Here is a 22494-nt window from a genome sequence, read left to right on the forward strand (position 1 = left end):
GACAGCTACTGTTGGTAATGGCTGCACAGTTGAAAAGTTCATCCAGTTAGTGGTGGCCAGGTGTCTCACAGGCGGACAAGACGCTCCACCATATGCCTGCTTCTCACCACCAGACGCCAGCCGTCCCAGCCACTGACTTTCACAAGCTCTACTTTCACTGCACAAGGTGAAAACTTGCTTTGAGCCCGACCAACTTGTGCATTTACCTTCACAAAGGAGTGAAACTTACTCGGTCACTGTTGCGAATTAATACAGTACAATTAATAGCCTAGCCAGGAAACAAGAAGGACTGATTTGAATGCATTTCTGCAGGATTTATGACACACCAGCAAACTTGCAGATTATTTTGCCTCCCTCCTGCATGCTGATTGGAGGTTTAAAGCGGTAATGAAGTCCTGGTGTGTCCTCCTGCTGGGTTTGTATTTGGTGAGGGGTGCCTGTGTGTCGCTGATAGAGGGATCTCTCTGACACGGCTGCCCTGGCTCGCCGCATCTGGAAGCCAGCAGCGGCAGCCGCTGGGGGGAGATAAGGAGAGGCTAGTTGCTCTCCCGTAACTCACGTTTTTGCCCCCCTCTGTCCCGTTCTCCTTCTCCTTCGCCGTTCCTCCCTCCAACCATCCTCTGTCCCATCATTCCCCCCCCTGACCTTATCTCGAGGGAGAAGGCACGACTGGGTCGCTGCTGTGATAGCACCTGCCAGAACCAGAGCTGGTCTCTGGTGATTATGGGGGAATCATTATCTCTCCCTCCTCAAAAACTCATTTTATACCTGCCAACATCTGAGGGGAGGCAAGGGGAGGAGCAGCAAGGGAGCAAAAGGCTTCTCTAACAGGTACAGCACAAAACTGTGTTTATCAAAAGGGAGAGTTCAAATATAGAAATCAAAATTGGATAAAAAAATTGAGTTACTATCAGACTTTTACTACATTTGCTCTGTAACTGACCTTGAATATGAGCAAAAATCTTGCTCACCTTGTACTAAAGGAGACACATTTCTGCATTAAGAGACATTTAGAGTTAAGAAGGAATCAGATATTACTGGAAAGGTAACGAGGAGCTTCTTAGTGTATTAACTAAATGTTAAACGTTTCTCTGTCATCTCATTTACAGCTTTCAATGATTAGACTTTGATTACTCTGTTCTTTTGTTTTTCTTGGTTGTTCATTGGTACTGCCTTTATCTTTTTTTTAAGCATTTTGTGTTGCCTTTGTTGTAATTAAAGTGGTCCATAAGTTATGACTTTCTACTCCTTGTAAACCAAGCAGAATGTCAAGCAATTCAACATAGAAGGGAGACAGAAATTTGCAATCTTAATTCACAATCATATTTATATCCAGCTTGATTAAACCTATATAACCTATAAATACCACATGTCTGTAACCAAAGGTGGGGAATTCCAATGGTTTCAAGTAAAAATACATTTAAAAACCACCCCCATTTCGTAAACAGCACTTTCTGAGGGTTTATAGAGAAATCAGTTCTCTGTCACTGTCCCCCGCTACGCCCAAATACTGAGAAAGCCACATCAGATTCTCTCACTTCCTCTCTGCTGATGACCATCTGTGTGTTGGTTTCAGCTAGGCGCTTGGCACATCTGTTTGCTCACATCCCGTCTCACTTCTCTCATCTGCAGAGCCCTAGCACCAATGAGAACTTGTGACAGAGTCACTGCTGGGGAGCATTGTTGCTACACAATCTGAAATTCTGATGGAATGAAAACAAAAATACATTGGTTTCAAGTTAGTAAAGCAAATATTAATACAACAGAAATATGTTTTAATCATAATTCTACTTATAGTAACGTCCAGATAAAAATACTTATATCTGTGTATAGTTTAGAGTAAGGGGAGGCAGGTAAAGGTTTAGACACTTATTCTGCTCAGCTCTTTTATGTTCTCATGCTGTGAATCAATTTCAGCTCTCGATGTTTTTATGACCAACCTGAAATCTTACTTTAATCCAAAATGCCTCCATGGAGCACTATTCACTCTTTCTCTTTGCAATATCAAAGTCAGGAATTGCTGAGATTTTTATGCATTTTTGGGTCTGTTTGGTCAAATGTAATTGTGACAAATCTCATCCAAAATCAGTCTCTATATATTTGAAATTAAAAAAAACTTGGCAATAAAATTGCAATTAGCTCAATCTTCTAAGTTCCAGTTAGATAGAATTAAGTTTTGTATGGATCTAAGGCAAATAAATTAACAACAAAAAAAATTCCAAGGGGAACAAAGTTTGACTTCCTTGTTTTTGTATTTTGAAATAATAACTGCATTTGATGAATGGGGATTTCTTTGTTGTACAAAGCTGAAATGTGTGTAAGTGAGGTATGAAAAGTCCTGAGTCATTCCTGTTCTTTCTATATTTTACTTATCGTGAGACTGACTTAGTTCATGGCTGTTTTTGTTTTATCACATCTTTTATATTAAATCTTTTAACTCTGACGTTATGAATCATTCAGAAATAAAAAGGCTCCCAATCGAAGGGAAAGAATTAAGGCAGTTTATATTCAATCTTTAAGCACTTTGTTTCATAGCAGCCTAGACAGAGCTGGTTCCCATTTCCAAGAATATATCAAAAATACCAATCTGAACAAACAACACATAGAAAACCAACAAAAAGGTGATTCCCAAAGAGACATGAGCTGGAAACTTGGGAAACATTTGATAACCAACTGGGGCTCTTGTTTAAATTTCCAAGTAAAATGAATTGTAATGTGTTCAACACCATTGAGCAAAGCTATGTAAACCAGCATGCTCTTGTCTAAAGATTGACTTTGACATCTTCTGCTTGGATTTATATTTACTACATAAATTTTGACAAAATCATTTGTTCATGCAATAAGTCTTGTGAGAAATCACAAAGTTTTTCACTACTTGGGGGGGCGGGGGGGATTCACATTTGTGTTTGCCTTTTTCATTTCCAGATTTAAGATTTATTGAAAGACTGCAGTTCTCTCTTGACACATCATCAAGTGCCTGGTAGATTTACCTTGCAATACAACAACCCCCACCCCAAAATTATTGTCATAACAATGAAGTTGTGTCCTGTGCCAGAACAGGAATCATAGAAATGTCTTCATGTACTGAGCACACTTTGCCACTTGATTGAATTATGGATGAAAAAGGTCAGAACATTTGGTAAGTGTACAGTTAATGAAATTTTACTCATATTTTCTTGCGTACTCTTAGCAGTTTTGTGAAACATATCTTATTTCACATGGTCAATTATGATGCACAAAAAAACAACGTAGGACATGGAGCAGACAGTTAAACAGTTGAAAGGGTAAGTAAACCCAAACAACAAACTGAGGGGTGATTTGTTTTATTACAAGGAACAAAAAAACGCTTCTTTGGAGCCACCAGGCAAGGTGCACAGAAGCAAGGGTGAGGTGCCTTAGAGCGGAGGATGCAGGAGGGGAAGAAGTGGCTGCAGGACGACACAGCTGGTTCCTGACAGAGGAAGCCCACATGGAGGCCCAGGTCCTGCTGCCTGCTGTTGTCTGCTGCTATCAACACAAGCAACCTTGCTGCTTGGCCTCCCTAGAGGCTGCAGCCCTGCAACACAGAAAAAAAAACAAAACTGTAACATCCAGGCACACACTTCTCTTTTGAGCTGCACTGGCGGGTAGAGTAGGAGGAGGGTTCACATGAGAGCACAGCCCCTCTACAGGAGCCACAAGACAAGCTGACCGGCTGGTGACATTCAGTCACACGCGTTCTGGATTGCATCACACAGGCATTACTGAAAAATATAAGACACGCAGGAAGAGAACCAGCAGAAAAGAAGAAACCTTTAAATTAGCTCAGAGATGTTCCTGTAAAGGGGTCTGCTGAGACGGAGGAACAAGAGTTAAAGTTTCGGATGGTATAGTGACCCTAAGGTGTTTTACATTTGCTGAAAGCAAAAGCTATATGCAAGTAAGAACAAGGAGACACCAGGAAGAAATTCAACCAGGACCGAAGACTGCAGTAAGTACGTGGAGGAAAGAAGAAACCCCTGTCTTTGTTTCTTTTTAATATCTGAAGAGTCGTGTACAGTTGAGACTACCGTGTCCTTGCATGGCGGTTCAGCAGGTCACACAACTGTCTCCTGGGGCCTCAAAGGCGAAGATTATGAAGGAAAACAAGAAACTACAAGCTGAACTGGGAAATTATCAGATCTAATAGCAATTTTAAGTCTCACACCACTTTGCTGCTGGGCAGGTCAAACCTGAAGGTCAATAATCTGCTAGTCTCCAACCTGACCACCCTGGAAAGGAGTGCTAGCATGTCTGCCGAGGTCCACTTAGAGCGGCAAAAGAGGAACGACTTGGGAGCAACATCGTCCTCCTTTGCTCCTACCTTTACTCCATGTGTTCCCACGGTCACACTCATCAGCCACAGGGAGCTGAGGGAGAAGCGCGGTGCCCACAGACTCCAACCTGGAAGCCTCGACCACAAGCTGGTGGCCAGCAGTCTTTACAGATATACTGAAGGTAGGAGCCGGTCCTCTTACAGGAGCTGTTTTATGAAATCTACTGGCTACGCTGTAACCGCGATGAGTGATGGAGGGTACCGCAGCTGTCTGGTCTGCTCATTAAATCGAAGTGATTGGCAGATAATCAGTTTGTGTTGACTTTTCTGTAAGGGCAATGGCAGGTTTCTTCATATCACTGGTAAACCTGCTAACTGATGATTGAAGCCTTAGTATCAAACTTGGAAAGACATAAAATCTCTGGGTGAAATATAAGCTTCAATTTAGAGATAGACTGCTATTGAATTCAATGGTATGCCCTTTATTATCTTGGACTTCACATGGTCTGTCAAGTTCAAATGTTGCTAACAAGTCCATGGAGCATATTTATCCTGTGGCACTGGAAAGGAAAGGGAAAGAGGTGTTTTTAGAGCAATGGGTGTGTGGAGGGGGTCTTCCTCTGGGCTTCCCCATACAGCTGCAGACAACACAACTCCATTCTGGAGTTTCGCAGTTCGGCTTCAATGAATTCCTAATGCCCATACAGCCAAGTGGCCGTAAACGGCTCCTGGTGAATGCCGGAGGTACAACTTTAAGGCAAGCTTGCAGCAGACTGACGGGGAACACTTGAAAGGCACTCTGGAAGAAACGGAAAAGAAGTGCCTTGAAGTATAAATGAAAACCTGACTTGAATCAGTGAAGGTTGTGATGAGAGAGATGCATTAACAATCAGACTTTAAAAGACTAATTTTGTAGGCTCTAAATATGTAGGAACGGTAAGCCAGAGCGAGGACTAATACCCAACGTGGTGAATTACCTGCAGCGTGTCCCGTCTTTTGGCAGTAATGAGCTTTGTGAGCGTTGCAGTGATAAGGCCTCTATAATTAGGCTTAGTCATAAGCATCCCTCCTGTATTTCTGTGATAAAAACCCAGAACTCTGGTGTTGGTGCTCAAACAATTTCAACTTACACATTCACATTTGCAGCTAAATCAAAATGGTCCACTTTGGACCGTAAACACCATGAGCCTTTTGTTTCAAGCAGTTTACCTGATGTCTAAACGTATGTGGATGGATATGTACAGTCGAGCAGCATGTTAACACTGTATGGAGAAGCAACAGCACGCTGCTTGTGCGTGTGCGCGCTCGCCAGTGTGTTTTTGTGTGTTTGGGAGGTGTTGTGTGCCACAGCGTAGGCTTCCTGTGAAGGAGCAGATGTCGCAGAGCTAAAGCACAGCTGCGACGGGCGATAACCGCGGTGGCAAGAATATGTCGGCACGCTGGCTCTTCTCCCTGGTTCTTATCAGTCGCACCCAGCACACAGAGTCACACACACATGCACGACCATAGACACTCGTATAAACACTCCACAATAAGGAACTGCCACCTAGCACTAGCACACCCTCCCAAAAGGCCCAGATAGAGCAAGTACGTCAATGAGAGGGAAAGAGGGAGAGAGGCAGAGCAAGAAAAGCAGACTAAATCAAGGGACTTTGATGGAAAAGCTGGAAAAGAATCCTCAACAAAGCATTGGCTCATGTCTCCTGTATCATAGACTTCATAATTTGAATGCCAGTCCTAATCCTCTACAGATATGAATTGGATATTCTTTACATTTCTCTAAAGAAATGTGCCACCAGTAATGGCTTTTCAAAACAGCTTACTTAATATTGATGATCCTTGATTAAGTTGCATAATTTAGGTATAGATACAAGAATTATAATTTTCTCCAGGCTGCATCTTTTAAAACCAATAGTTCTTGGTATTTTTTTCATTCATAGTTTTTTTGCACACTACGTGACGATATTTTGCAATATCGTCAAGTATTATTATTTTGTCAAGCTGGTGTGAAAAAATGTGAACAGCTTCCAAAAGGAACTTATGCAATTGTCTACATCTGTCTCTGCTGGCCAAATGACTGCTCCAGAAGCACAGGTCAGCTGTCAGGTGCATGTAAAGACAAGTTGCTCATGGCTCTTATCTCTTATTATTGGTAGTTTGAATTATGTTATCTTCTGTTCTTCGTGTGGTTTGCCTCACACTTTTGTCAGGTCACGAGGTCTGCAGTTAGCCTGATAAATAAAACTGTCATGTTCAGAGTGACGGCACAAAATTTGCCAACGTTTTATAAATTTGCACATTACCTGAAAATGCAGTTCGCATTTTATTGACTAAATCACTGGTTATTTCCTTACATCTCCAGACTGAAACAAACTAATCAAAAAAAAGAGAAAAAAAAGAAAAAGAATTTTACAAAATTTTGAGAAAAGTTGTGCAGTGATCATGATGTCAGAAGAGGTAAATGTTGAGTAAATCAGAATAAAAGTGATGGCTGTGTGCGTGGGGGTGTGTGTGTTTGGCAAGACAAGGTAGTAACAAAGTGTGTGTCTCTGAGAGAAACAGAGAGCAGTTATCCTCTTTATTTCCTCACTACCAGTGTTGTGGTTTCTATGAGGAACAGATGTTCACAACTTGATATAGTGCCTCATCCCCCTCTGCTCACTATCTCCAGTGCCAGTACCACCAACTGTCTGCAACCAATACACACACGCACACACATGAACACCCCGTCTCCTGGGAAAGTCTGTCTGTCGATCTTTCTGTTTGTCTGTCTTTCTGTCTGTTCGATCTTATCTTTGACCAACCATCCTTCCAAAGTGTCCTTGAGCATGACACTGAACTCCAAGCTTCCTTCTGATCTGACTAACTCTGCGTCCTTGTAATTTGAGTGACTGAAATGACTGAAAAAGCACTAAATTTATTCAGTCCATTTAACATTCAGCTAATCGTCACTTAGGATGCTTTGCTGTCCATTTCCTTGGAAGTTCAGGTTCAATGTCTTGTTCTAAAATATACACCAGACCTAATCAGGTGTCACTTCCTCCTCCGTTAGTTTGCAGTTCTGCGAGTCATATCTGGCCATGTGCTTAGAGCTCTCTCTGACTCCATCTTGTCCTGGTCAAAGTACACATTCAATGGCTCATTTGGTTGTACTCCGTATATTAACATGCCAATATTTAAATCAAATAATACGTCAATATTAGTCATCCAGGGACTCACCAGCCCAATTAGTCCCATTCAATTAGTATTCTTGATGTAAAATGACAAACTAGCTAGGAGATGGAGCATGCATCCATCTCCAAGCTAGATGGATGCATGCTAGCTAGCTGTATATACAGAAATAAAATGTGGCTTTCAGTGCTAATGGAATGGGTGAAAAATGATTGTATTCAAGGTTTTGATATTTCAATTCCTGTCTTGCAGTCAGGCAACACTTTACCGCTCCATTTCAAAGAAAATGTCACAAGGGTCCATAAGTAAAATTTGTAAAAGCAGCATTCCAGTTTGTGTACTTGAATATGTGGGTCAATAATCTGCTACACTGTGTCACAATGCAGAGACACTCTTTTTTTTATTGTGCTCCTTTTTTGTGACATGCTCATGTTTAAGATGTAAGGGAAGAGGCCAGCGTCTTATTAAGTAAAATATTACAAAGAACAGAGTTTAAATTACTGACCCTATATTTTCACAGGATATATGGGATTCATGAGAAAAGATTTCAACTCAAATCAAACCACTATGTCAGGATGACGATACAGTATGGCATGATATGAGACCCTCGGTCAATGACGTTAACAGCAGTTTCATAATAGTTTGTGTTGAATTTACACAAATGAGGAAAGGGAAGGATAGGAGAAGACAGAGAAGCACAGGAACACAATGAGTTTGGCATTCCTTTCAGTCAGCTCAGAGCCTTATCTCTTTTCAACACACTAGCCTGTGACTGCTGCAATAGGAAAGGATTTACAATGTGCGAGTGGAGGAAATGCTGCAAACTTCTCTCTGTCTCTCCTGCCTTTTACTCTGACTCAGTATTTACACAGACACAAATCATCATTCCCACTGCAGAACAATGACCAGTGTCAGTTCTTGCATTTCAGAAAGTGCCCAACCATCCAGGAGATGCTGTCAACATAATAAAGGAGGCGAGGATGAGGTGTTTGCAAGGTGACAGAGAGATAGAGGAGTGAGACGAAGGCTAGACAAAGGTGCCTTTGTCATTAGTGCCATCAAAGAGACTTCCAGTCACAGCATTATGCTGCGGGGAGTTCATCGAGGTGAGTTCTCGCCTTGTGTGTGTCTCATTGTGCAGTTTATCAGGCTGGCCACATGGAGCGTCAGAGGTAACCTGGTGACCGCGCAACAAAAGGCCAAATTAAGAGGAGTAAGAGGCTGTCTCTACAGAGAGGCTGACAGGTTGACTGACACTGTTCCCATGGAGAATAGCATCCTGTCAATCTTGGAGCTGTCACCTTGACAGGAATTCTTTATTTGGATGCAGCCCTCATTGCCAACCTTTCTGTCAGTCAAGGCCACACATACACTACTGTTTTCAGTATTCTGCACGAAGGGAAACGCCCTCCGCTCTGACATACTAAGAAGATAGACAAACACACATAGGTCTTTCTATCTTCACAAGGACTTTGCATCCACTTCCATTCATTTTTCATTCACTTCCATAGTCTAAACCTCTTACTCTGGTTTAGACTATGAAACCCCAAAAATCACCATTACCAGGACATGCAAAACCTGAACTAACCTCAATTCACACCTTAGTCTTAAACCTAATCTCTAAAACCAAAACAGCACTTCTTCACATGGAGCCTCCCCATAAGCAGCAGTTGGTCCCCACAACATAGTATGTGTCCTTACATTATATTGAATACAAGGCCTTGGGACAAATGAAAGAAAAACTTTGTGTTCATTTACTAATTTACATGAACAAAGACAATGCTTGAGGTGAACCTTATGAATTGGCTTTGACTTTACTGTTCACCTTTTAGTTCACATTTGACCCTATTCCAGAGCAGTTACTGAAATGCTTACAAGCTATGCTTCCAGAAGTTTATCGCCCACCTTAACTCTGGCAGATTTAAGTTATGCCCATGCATCTGTGTACAGGTATAGTGGACATGTATTTTACGGTAAGTTGTGCTTTGAGATGTTTAGTCAGAATCAAAACACCAGTTTAATTAGAAATTGGAAATTGCAATTTGAGCAAATACCAATTTCTTCACAGAACCTATTTGTACCTGAAGATATTTTTTTTTTCTCATTGCGGATGCAGGCAACTGATCCTAATCAAGGGAGTGTTTGTGTTCAGCGCTTTGGAGGCTGGTGTGACTGGTGTCGGGGCTCAGCAGCTGTCTGTGTGTACTTTACAAGCTGGTTCTGTTTGTTCTGTAGACACAGGTGAGGTCAGGAGGGTGTCGGCTTTGTCTTCTGTCCCCCTTCCATGGCTATGTACGTGTATGTATGTGTGTGTGTGTCTGATAGAGGGCAGGCGGGTGGGGCAAAGGGCCTAACAGACCAGTGCGGACAGGTGGAGGATTCTCACCATAGCGGCAGCAGATGTACTGTACCTGCCCTTTTCCCTCTTTGTGTCTTTCTATTTGCCTGACTAATAGAGTTGTTTATCTGCTTACAAGCTATATAAATTTTAACAAATAATAAAATGTCTACATGGCATTAAAACAGTAAAATACATCGCTATTGTGTTAATGAAAAAAAAAAAATTGCCATCAAATTTTCTTGTTTTCAAAAACACCTTTTAATTTTAACCCTAGAGGCCTGTTAGATGATTTTCTTCTACTTTGTTCTACTGCTTTAAAGTTTGCAAACTTGGCAGACTAACTGAGGTTTTGCATTCATGTGCATTGTCCTTTACAGGCAATTTAGTCACCTTGATGCCAATAAAAGGCTGAAACAGTCAATTAAACATGACTTGGAGATATTAAGCGTTACTTGTGCATAGTGTATGGCAAAGTCTTTGCTGCCATTTCAACAAATAAGACTGAGACAATATATGATGAATATGTTAGAACATTATTAACATCAGGGTATGTTTTATGTTTAGTAATCACAACAAGACTTTTTATGGTGTTGTCAAGGTTCAAACTATTAAAAAGCTGCAGATTCATACATAATTCCTGCTCTCATGCAAATACAAAATGTATTATCTGGTCAATGTATAAACATACTGGTTTTCCCAAAGCTTATTTAAATGCTTTAGCTACTGCACAAGGATGTTATCCATAATTTCTAAGACGACCAAAGATAGTTAAAGGGATAGTTTTGGATTGTTCAGAAGTGATGTTATGTAAAATTACTTTCTATTAGTCTCCTTACTTGCAGTGGAAGGAATGAGTACGAATGCATCTGCAAGCATGTAAGGAAACACTGAACTGCAGAATGCAAATACGACACTTTTTCCAGAGTTCAGAAGCCACAGTCACCTCACCAGAGTTATTTACAGATAGACAGATGGAAGATGGGGCTTCTGTCATAAAATACGATGGCAGAGAGAACTGGAGTACCCAGTGCAAGTGATAGTGCAAAAATTATCTCTAAGTTACTCTTTGGGATGAATGCATTACTACTTGTCTGTCATTTCTTAGTCTTGTTCCATGATTGACTGGTTGCTCTTATATGAATGTCCCCTGCTTCAGCTCCCACCTACAGCCCAGTGACTCTGTAAGCAATAAGTTGAGATAGATAGACAGACAGAAAGAAAGACATTTTCTCTCCTGGGCAGCTTCCACATTAATGTCCTAAATGCATGTTATGTTGATCTGGAGTTCATTCACTGGAATGATTTCCAAAGATACTGCAAAACTTGAAAAAGCACAAGTGCGTCTCATTGATGTCGTTGCACAAGCGGCATTCTCCCACAAAATCCAGACATTGGCTTCTTCTCTGCAATTAGGCTTATTGATGCAGTCATCAGCCTTGGCTAATGTGTCATCATGGAGGGTGTGTGGATGAAAACACAGCAAAAATGTTTAGCTGTCCTTGTGAAAATATAGATATTTATTACCCACTAATAAAGCGTTATATCCCACAAATATAAGCATTTTCAGTTTGAATTGTTTTAAATCAACAAACCTTTACTGTCATCTATTCTCCTTTTGTAGGGCTTATGTTCTTTTCTACAAACTCATGACAATAAATCTGTCTTCTACAAAATGCAGAACAACTGATAAAAAGCATCATAAATCATCACTTAGAAAATCTGAACTATAAGTACTCGCTGTTACGTGTAACCTGATAAAAGGAAAATCATACCCATCTTGAGTCAACAACTTTAATTTAAAGAAGCAATAAAAGATGATGATGTGATGCCAGTGTGGAAGGTGTAATAACCAGCCCTGGATTACCACTGATTACATTTTCTCCATCTTCAGATCAGACCACAGAGGAAACTCTCCATGAAAAGAATGTCACAATTCACTGTTTACTCATATGCCCGCAAACACATTCTTTTACATTTATTCTGCTCCCAAAAAGCCCCCATTAAAGAGTTAGATAAAGTAAATAAAATCTCCACAACGCTGCTACTGTCCTTCTCCCTGATATGAGGAAACAGCGGCCCCCACCGACAGACGGTGAAATGGATAATAGTTTGACTCAGTTCTCGATCCCTCGGTGGGGGTCTGAGACTGAAATGATTAAGTCGGGCATACTTCTATTTAGTTTAGAAATTTTTGGGTGAAGACATTTTTTTTTGTTTCGTTTTGGTCATTGAAACAATTAAATATAAAGTTTAAGGCCGGCAAGAGTTTAAATATTACAGTTTGTAAGGTATTTCAGAAGATGTGAGATTGTTTGAATAGATTTGCACCAATATGAGATTACTTTCTTCTGCTTAGAAAGGATTCGTGTGAAATAGTTGCTATTTTTTTTTGTTTGTTTCTTATGGTACCCACAGAGACAGAGAGAGAGAGAGGGGGAGGGAGAGAGAGAGAGAGAGAGAGAGAGAGAGAGAGAGAGAGAGAGAGAGAGAGAGAGAGAGAGAGAGAGGGGTTAGGAGCTCCAGATGGTGTTTAAACGCAGACAGAAGGCTACAGCGAGGACACAGAGAGAGAGGAGGAGGAGGAGAGCGCCGCGGTTACTGCGCACAGTGAGCTCGCCAGCTCCACTCATCACCGAGGACATAACAAGTCGTAAAAATACCTAATACCGTGCACTGGAGGAAAAAAAAGACTTCTCCTGGTCTGCTCCGATGACAGCCTTTTTTTATTTCTCCTGGAAGTGAAGGTTTAATACAACAACCATCTGAGCGCAGCCTGACGGACGATCGGCGCGTCGGAGGAGGAGGACAAGCACCGAACATAGAAACGTGGAGGTGGAGCAGCTTTGTCCGCAGGCTGGAAACAAACAAGAGAAAAACTATATTTTTTTTCTCGGATTGGATGTATGAGAACTTGCCTCTGACACCATGAACTGTGGGTTCAACTGTGAGCTAAGAAGACTGTAAAGTTGTTTGGGTAGGGGGGGGATTATAGGCGCACCCTGCAGCCCTGAGGATCTGCATCTTAATGTGACCTCACATGGTGAGGCTTTTTGGACTTAGAGTGACAAATTAGTTACTTTTTGTATGTCAAAAACAAACGGGACCTCGTTCCTGCTGTAGAAATGACACTGTGTTGTCTCATCTGTCTGGGATGATCAGAAAGTGCCAGGGAGCGAATATACACGACTGGGACAAGTTCTGATTCTGTCGCATCGCAAACACAAGAAGCTTTTCTGCTTCAACAAATAATAAATTTATATCTCAGATTGAAAAACCAAAGACAGCAGTTTTCCTAAGGATCCAACAGCCCTTGTTTTGGTCTTATTTTTTCTTTTATCTTTTATTAAGAAGATAAATACCTCACAGCCTAAGACTTATTTAACCTGGACCCTATTAGAGCACCCAAAGGAAAGTTAAACATTTTTATACCATCATATATTTTTAGAAAAAGGGAATAACCCAACAAAGGCTTTAATTTTTACTCATTTTTAGTGTACTTTTTTTTTTTTCCCAAGACGATGAGGATTGAATCGATATAAAATCCTGTTAAGAAGCGATTTGGTGTGGATTATCGCTCCGCTTGACCTCGACCTTCACAAAGTGAGTAAAAAAACCTGCACACTCAAACTGCTAAGAAACAAAGGACTTTAATTGGACCTGCAGTTCATTAGAACCTATTAAATGCAAGCTGTTTCATATATGAAAGCTCAAATTTGTGAAAGGTCAAGTTTAAACTTCTAGGTTCACTTGAGGATTGGTAAGAAGCTTGTTAATGTGAAGGTGTAAATTGGGATACCATTCTTAAAGTGCTTTTAAGCATTTCATGAATTTTCAATATGCTGAAATAGCAAAGAAGGTGTAAAGATATACTAATACAACCATACAAATGGAAGCAAATATACCTAAAAAGAAATAAGTAATTTGCAGATGTTATGTTGGCACCACATTTTTGTTTGTTGGGTTGATTTTAGTGTTGTGAGCAAATTCTGAGAGCCTGTAAAGGGAAAGACAAAAGAGGGGGTCATGAGTTGTTTCACCCCGGCAGTATGTGCTGCACATCAAAGAGATGCTGAGACAAAGTGATGACACCAAACCTCTCTCCTCTCTGTGATTTTAGTGTCCATCCATGCTGCACAAAGGTGATGGGTGTGAGAGGATAAATGCATCATTTACTCTGGACTGAACTGTTGTGAGACCCACAATAAAGCCCCATCCACCTTTTTTGTGTTGGTGCGCATCATCGCTGCGTCTGTGTAGGAAAAATAAAACAGTGAGACTAGAATCCTATCTGGTTGAGTCTGCCATGTATTCCTGTGCTGATACGTTTAATGAGGAGAGAACTTGAAAATTTATCTTAGAAAATGACGAAACATTTCAACTGTGAAATATTTCAAAGGGTTTACAGCAACTCTACAAAAGCAGCAAATAGAGGCTTTCACTCCACCTCCCCTACTTGAACAGCTTCAGCAGCAAACTTCTTCCTCTAAGTGCAACAGTAAAACACTGGCCATTTTCTCTGCAGGACACAACCCTGTATAATTGGCCCTGGTAAATATCATCTGAATAATTGAAGAGTTGATAATAGTCTTGAAGAATGGATGGGGAGGTTGCAGAGGTGAAACCGCAGTGCAGACACCCTGCCTCACCGCACATTATCCCTTCATCGCCGCAAAGAGAGCATCTCTTCCTCCCTCTGATCAGCAGAGCCTTCCTCTCGCTAAAGGCAGATGTCCCTACTTCATCACTGAGGAGCTCTCTTAAAAGGCAGCCCATTCATTATGACCCCCAGCCTGCAGAGTGTTTATTCACTTCCCATCTACCACAGGTGCACGGTCTTCTGTGTTTATATACTGGGAACATACCACCAGCCAGCGATAAGGAACCTGTTTTCTTCGGAGGATGTCAGAAGAGCCTCTACTGTAGCTTAACAAATTTGTGTTATGTATTCATTTGAACCAGGGTTGCCAGATTTCGCTTCAGGATTCATCTGGTGTTGAAGAACAGAAAACACTACTATTTTTTAAAACTTAAAAAGTTTCTGTTCAAATGAAAAAAAGACTCTTCTTCACTCTCTGTTTTTTGACAACTGCAGAATCTGGACCCCAGCTCAGTTTGTGTTTACCGTACGATTGCGTGGGCTCGTTGAGCCCAGCTTTGTGTGTGGTTAATTATTGTGATCTGAATGCGGGCAGTGCAGGTGAAACCGGCTGCTTCCTAATTAATGAGTCGAGCAGATGGCCCTGGGTGGGCGGCAGCGTGAGCGTGCGCTGAGCCGGTCAGGTGGTCAGCACAGCACAGACACCTGGGCCGTCACGAACAAAACAAGGAAAGCAGCAGCCAAAAATAACAGGCCTGTTCTGTGTGCGCTTTTGTTTACATATGTTTGTGTAAGTCAACAAACAGATATAATGGTCTTTGTATTTGATATTTGTCACCTTTTACACGTTTTTCCGGCAGCCCACTATTTCTGATTGGCTCACGAAGCCACAGCTTCCTCACTCAGCTGTCATCTCTTTGGGTGTTGGTTGATTGCAAAGGAGGAGGTGATTGATCCCATTAGGCCATTGTTGCCTAAAAAAAATACTATAAAAGAATTCTTGCGTCACATTTATGCAAGCAATAATAACTAGTTCATTGTGCAAAAACAATCAAATCCTTTTCACTGGTTTAGTGACATTTCAAACTTTTCAGTAAGTACTTCTGTGGTGCTTTACTGACAAAGACTTACACAGTGTGTTTTAGGACTGCACCATTAATATCATCATTGCAATATCAGTGTGCTCAATGTTATTATTGCGAAGAACTGTTTGGAATGCGATATATGTTGGCCATTATGTTCCAAGTGTCAGCAACTCCTGCTTTGCATACTAATAAGATATTTAGCCTGCTGGATGAAGTCTCATTACAGTAGATGCCTACACATGTTACAGATAACAGTGTTTTGTAAAATAGTCACACGGAGAGGTGTGTATGCATTGCAATGACAGATGGGAAATAGAGAAATAGAGAAGTGGAGAGGTCATCTATCTGCGTCAACTGATACCATTCTTGCAATATTTTGTAATATTGTGCAATAATTGCACACGTCGCGTATTTGCTCTTGTGTATGCATTGTCTGAACAAGTGAAACAAACAATCACATTCAATCTATAAACAAAAAACCAAAATAAAGAAAAAACAAAGTGATTGACAGAACTGCATACTTCATGTTTGTGTTTGTGGCAATTAGGATTATTCGGATTAATTTTCATCTTATTAGCTGATATCAGGACGTTTACACAGTGTCATCTCCAGTGCATAAATATGTACTGTTGTTTTTTTGTTGGTAAATAAGGAGTTGCAGAGAAATTTCCAAAAGCTGGGTACAGAAGTGCTTTGAATGTTGAAACATTTTCCACTATTTGAACTCATAAAACCACAGGTCTGAGTGTGAACTCATAAAACCATGGAAGGCATTGATGATAGGTTATGTTTGACTGGAGATGTTAACTATAATTTCATTGGTATTTTTTTTGTTTTTTACAAGAAGGGAGATGAATTGTTGAGCAGGACTGGAGCTCCAGGTTGTTTCTAAGTCTGATTTTACAGTACAGATATATCAAAAACATTGTTTGTTTTATGTAAATATGGTAGCAATATATGAGGTGACGATCCTGGTGGTTAATGTTATCCTGCTATGTAGCCTCCTGCTGAGAGAGCAGTAAAGTTCTGGCTGCCTCGGGCCTCATCCATATGTGTGTGTGTAGCTGTATGTTGGTCTGCTCTGCCCTGGTCCACATGTGTTTGATATTACTGCGACAAGGCTGCCCAGCCTCTCTGGGGAGACTGAGAATGTCAGAGACCAGAGTCGAGAACCAAGGCAGCTTCCCAACATCTGATGGAATGAGAAACACACTCTCTGGATGCTTGGCCCGCTGACGGCTCAGCGTGGGAGCCAAGCAGAGGGCGGAGAGCCACAATTGTGTGTTAGGAGTATCACTCTTTCTCTCTTTACACTTTTCACTGCCAGGATATGTGGGATCGAACACAGTGCACACGCGGTCGTAATTTCTGCTGCTTTCTCCAGATTACCAATCCTGAAGAAACTAAAAAGTAAATGTTAAAACACATCACCTACTGACAGCTGCAGGCTAAGAAAAACACATCCTCCTCCTCCCTTCCTCATCTTGTGCCAGATTCACCTCCTGCTCTCTTTCCTCACCTTTTACTTCCCCGCATGCCTGCTGACCTCTGACCCTCCTTCGACCTTCTTCGCCTTCTCTTACTCAGCCTCCTCGCTGCACCGTCTCACCTCCCGCCCCGCCGACTTTACGGTAGGAAGTGTGTTCAGCTCGGAGTCAGACTGAGGAAACAGCTGGGCTAATCTACAGTAGCACTGGACTCTGTTATAATCAAGAGGACAGGTCAACAGCAAAAAAAGGGAACTCCATATCACCACCCATAACTCGCAAAATGAATCCCTCCCTTCCCCTTTTGCCTCCAACTGAGACCTTTATCAAAAGCGAGGGGATAAACAAGCAAAAACAAAACAAAACAAAAAAAAAAACTGGACATGGACCACTCCAAAGAAGTCCTCTCGCTGGAAATCTTAGGAAGTGCTGCAACGGTGGAGCGTGCAGCCGCAGAGTGGGAAGGAAGGCATGTCTGTCACGTTCGCTCTGTTTGTCTCCTTACATTATTTGCAAAATTAAAAATGCCGTTATCTCCTGGAAACAGATCCTGTGCCACACAGATGGTTCCGTCTCTTCAAATGGGAAGCTGAGCCACTGAGTGCCGTTGTGTTACCAGTTAGTCGCACAGACCTTAATCTCGGCTCCAGCCTTCCTTCCTCTCTCTCTCTCCACACACACACACACACACACACACACACATAAAAAGCACATTCAGACAAACTGAATCCTTTGACATAAATGTATTGTCCCTCTAAACGTTTTAACAGCTTACAGACACATACACTGTACTAAAGAGAGGTCACAGATTTTTCGAATGTGTCAAAGAGTGGCAGTCACTTTGATGAGCAAGTTATTACTAAAATTACAACTTTAGAACCATTAGATGGTTCTGCTTATGGTCAGGTTCAATTAAATAAAACTGAGTTTTACTGGACCGGTGTCATATACAACTGGTATGCTTCACTGTGTTTTCATCTTCAAAGTCTAAACTTCACAACAATGATCCATATGAATTCTGAGCGTAGGCAAAAATCAAATAGATGGTAAAAGACCAAAATTACTTCTTCAATACTTAAACTTTTAAATGTCTTTCATTTACATGTAGGTCAGATTAATAGATGTTTCCAATCTGACTTTGCCAGTTTTCACTCCAGATTTTGCACACAAAGTAGGGCTGCATGGGAACATTGTGGAACTGTAAGCAAAAGAAGAATCAGAACATAGAGGTTCATCATAATCAGTATTACCACTGCAGTTTTTACCAGTAGTGTCGGAACACCATGTTTTTCTGATATCATCTAGTAATATGTCGAGGCACAGAGAATAGATACAGATATTACAGATTCGTAACTTACTTATTCTTGACAGAAAGAATCAATATAAAGTTGTATGTTTTCTTTGTCATTCACCTTGAACTTAATTTAAGACTTTAGACTTCCATACAATTTCTAGGTGACATTTTTATGCCCTTTGGATCCATATATTTAGCAAATTTAAACAAAATTCACTAAAGATAAGTTTCCTCATTGTGGCAGGATGCTCAATGTAAACTTTCTGACTGTGACATAACAGTGGGCCGTGCTAATTAGTCAATTATTTTGTGTAATCGGCATGTTATTGGTACATCAGTTGTCCTCTTTCTTCCCCTAGCTCACTCTTTTATTGGGGAGTTTTTTTTTTTTTGTTTTTTTTGTGGCGGTGGCGGCGTCCTGTAGTCGGATTGTGTCCTGCAGGAATAGCTGGTATTTATTTTGGCAGCTTCCAGCATGAGCAGGCTGTAGGCTAAATGGAGAAACTGTCAAAGCTCCTCTCTAACCTGTCACTTAAATACACCCCACCCCTCCTCTGCAGTCCACCACATTTCTTAGTGGTTTGTATGTGTGTGTGTGCGTGTGTGTGTGTGTGTAGGAGAGTGGGGGGGCTGTGAAAACTATGGGATCCTGTGTGATGATGCACAGCGCCCTACCAGCCAACGCCTGGCTAATGTCAGCCACTTTTGTTGGTGTGCCTGCAGGCCAAATGAAGAGGTATGAGAGAGCTGGCAGGCTGGGGAGCAGTTCAGGCTGCAGACAGTTTTGTCAGCGCTGACAGCTCCACAGTGACAGAGCAGACATTTAACACAGAATGAAATGAAATACAAGACATCAAGCTGGAGAATGACTAATCTCCTGTTTGTTTTCCTGTCTTAGCGGTTAGTGACAGCTCAGTGTCAGGTTTTACCGCCACACAAAGCGGTTCAACATGCAAAGAGTCGGGGGTCTGAAACGAGATGAAAAGATGCTGCGTTTGCTGTGATGCGTGTGTTGCCAGGGTCTAATCTGAGACTTCTGTGCTCCATAAATCAGCAGGCAGCGGCGGTGATGTAAGAACAAACAGAGCCGCTCTCTCCGCTGCAGCTGGCTCGAACAGGGGAGAGGAATAAAACGGAGGGAAAGCGAGAACAGGACAGCAGCTGTCAGGCCTCCATCGCACACCTGTCACACAGGAAGCCCGCATCGGCCACTGTTTCCTGGACACACCTCCTCAAACATCGCTCCTGGAAGGAATGGAGGGAGGACATCTGCTGCCTGGGAGAGATGCTGAAAAGATCAACACAGGCATGTTCTAAGGATGAAGGATACGAGCCATATAACCCTGAGGAAAATGTTTCTCAAGCCGTCCTCGCTGTTTTACGTGTGTGTATGGATGCAGCTTGCACAGTTTGGAGGATGTTTGTGTTAGAAGCAGAGCTCTGTGACGGACGGGTCACTCTGTGGAGACTCCTCTCTAAACTCTCCCACAAATACAGTAAGCCCCCATGCCCTAAAACTTTACAGTGGGACATTTCCCACGGTTGCTCCGCTCAGCCACCCCTCCAGCCCCCGCCTGCTGCCTCTCCTGTGACCAATACGAAGTAATCCAGATGTGGCTCACAGATGTAGCACAACTCTCTTTGCTCAGTCTATCTGTCTCATCTATCCCCCACCATCCTTCCTCACTCAGCCCACAGCCTCGGCCTGCAGACCCCGCCGATGTGAACAGGAGGTGATATCACCCTGTGCTTCTGACGAGGCGCTCGCAGCTATTGTCTCCTGGTTGTCTTCTCCTCCCAGCCTCCAGAACTGCACTGTTGTGGCTGCTGGCAGAAAGAAAAAAAAAAGAAACTCCTCTTTGTTTATCAGGCTTGTCAGGCTAGGTCCTCAGGAGGCTCCCCTTACCCTATTCCCAGGCTGCCCTTCATGCTGCCTGTGTGCAATTAACAGAGTAATTAAAAGCCTGATGAGCTAATAGGCGTTGGCTCAGGCTGCAGGTGTTTGGATGGGGGAACTCGTTTGGTGGGACTGCCCTCACCGCAAACATGCTTGGACAATTATGAAACCATATTTTTATGGTGTGTATGGATTAAATGATTCCTTGATAAATAGATAAAGTTTCTAAGTTTCTTGTGGATTTAGAGCTGCTACCACCTTCAAGGACCTTATGTCCCATTTTTCTTTTTTTTCTTTTTCCACATTAAAATTATTTGTATCATTAAACGGTGGAATTTTGTTTACACAAATGTTTCAATGAAAATTGCAATCAGCAGTTCAGACTTTCCAAAACAGAAAAACAGAAGGTTTAGGAAAATGTTTACACCATCAAAAAGGATGTTTTGTTAAATATTATAATTACTCTAAAATAAAAATGTCCCTATGATATAATAGTTTTTAAATGTAATGTTCAAGATAATTGCATTTCAACAAGTTTGAATATTTTATTTTGTAACAGAATTTGTCTGAATGTTTTGAATGGTTCTGTCAATTATTAGTTGCTGTGTCTGATGTCCAGCTGAAGACAGTAACCGTGATACATTCATCTGGGTTGTATTATGAACTAGTATATCAGCTTACTGAAAAATTAAAATGTCTCGCGCTGAGAAAGTTTCTGTGTTGGAGCAAGAATTTCAGCTGTAAGTCGGTTAACGTCAGTGCTAACGCTATGGTCAAACTTGCTAACTAGCGAAATTTTAGAGCTCTTAAACAGTCATTGCCATAAATGGCACATCTTATCTGTTTTTGTAAGAGAAAATGCAAGAACAGATTTTAAAAAATTATTACAGTTTCAACTAAACAACTTCTAGTTTAGACATTACATGGTCTTCATAATTGTACTACATTTTAAACTGGTGGGAATTTGATTACCTACCAAGAAAATGTATGTAAATTATCACACCAGTTTTGTTAGTTACATTATAACTTGATTGTATCAGTAGCGCATCACTTGTAAGAAGAGGTTGTCAAATCTTTTGTATTTTCACATTTATCAAAATTAATGGTAAAAAAAAAGTATTATTGTCAGAATATTGAAAGAAAATCGGGGAAGGTGTTTCCCTAACACCTTCCCCCTGGGTCGATTTCTGCTTCTTAAATCATTATTACCTCACATACCTTTACATTATTCAACAAGTTTCGCCACGTAGCCCAGAACCTAGACACTTTTACACAACTGTCTCACACCCCACTGTATGAAGACCGCACTAGATGGTAAGATGATGCATGTCTCTACTGATGGAGCTCATAGGAAAAGAAACGGAGAACAGAAAGTCTGATCAAATGTTAGTTTATGACAGCCTGAGGCTGAGCTCTCAGCTGGCAAAATTAGACTCACAGCTGACAAGATTAAGAGGAGAGGATGTAAATGAGTGGGAACAAAGGAGAGTTTTTTCCCCATCATCCAGAGCAGAAGCTACAATTCTACTTTTCTCTTACGTCTGTCTGTCTCTCTGATCCCAGATGCAAACAAACTCACATAGTAATGTCCTCATGTGTGTTTCTGTCTTGTTTCCGCCCCCATATGTCCCCCCCTCCTCTCTCTGCCTGTCCCTACCCTCACCCCCTCCCCGCTCTGTGGCAGCTGTGCTGGTGATGGCTGTGCGCCCGTGGTGCAAGCTGGCTGTGGGGTCCCAGGTGGCCCGCATGACAGTTATTGATGTTCAGGTGTTCAACTTCTCTCACACAGGGGCCCTGGAGCCACACACACACACACACACACGCACACACACACCCACACACACACACACCCACGCACACACACACACACACACACCCACCCACACATACATTAAGAACTAAGGCACACGCAAGGATGCTCCCAAATGTAGTTCACATGCATACACAGAATACATGCTAGTAGTCATGTTCTTGCACTATTATTCAGTTAAACTGCATTTTCTGTATATTAGTGCCAGGGAAGTGTAAACAACACACTAACAAGTACAACCGAGACTTTGGGCTTGCAGCTGCAAACTTGTCTGGAGAGAATTACAGTTTTCAGTCTGATGTAAAAAAAAAAACAAGCTTCATAAGAAAGCTTGCAGTATGGAAGCTTATGGGGAATTTTCTGTGCACACATGTGATGGAGTAGCCAGTGTCGGTACCAGTGCCCTGCGCAGTCCTAACAAAGTCCAGATGTGTCTGGCTAGTTGAGGAGTTGTTCTTGGCACGGCTTGCCTCGGCCAAATGTCACAAATACTTTCCTTTATTTAGGAATGGCTCCGG

At 41.7% G+C, this 22494-nt stretch overlaps 1 protein-coding gene across 5 annotated transcripts in view; it reads left to right on the forward strand.

Moving 5' to 3' along the window:
• Window positions 1-3643: 3643 nt before the first annotated feature.
• cbfa2t3 (CBFA2/RUNX1 translocation partner 3) overlaps window positions 3644-22494 on the forward strand; it is a 42944-nt gene continuing 24093 nt past the window's right edge. For 4 of the 5 annotated variants that reach the window (XM_023331966.1, XM_023331967.1, XM_023331969.1 and 1 more), the window contains exon 1: window positions 3644-4476. In XM_023331966.1, coding sequence (XP_023187734.1) covers window positions 4269-4476 — 208 coding nt within the window. In that variant the 5' untranslated portion in view covers window positions 3644-4268. Of the gene's footprint in view, window positions 4477-12322; window positions 13407-22494 lie in introns of those variants that run through there. The other variant, XM_014471660.2, reaches the window with a different exon arrangement.

The sequence above is a fragment of the Xiphophorus maculatus genome, chromosome 4 (genome assembly GCF_002775205.1).
Source record: "Xiphophorus maculatus strain JP 163 A chromosome 4, X_maculatus-5.0-male, whole genome shotgun sequence".
Taxonomy (NCBI): Eukaryota; Metazoa; Chordata; class Actinopteri; order Cyprinodontiformes; family Poeciliidae; genus Xiphophorus; species Xiphophorus maculatus.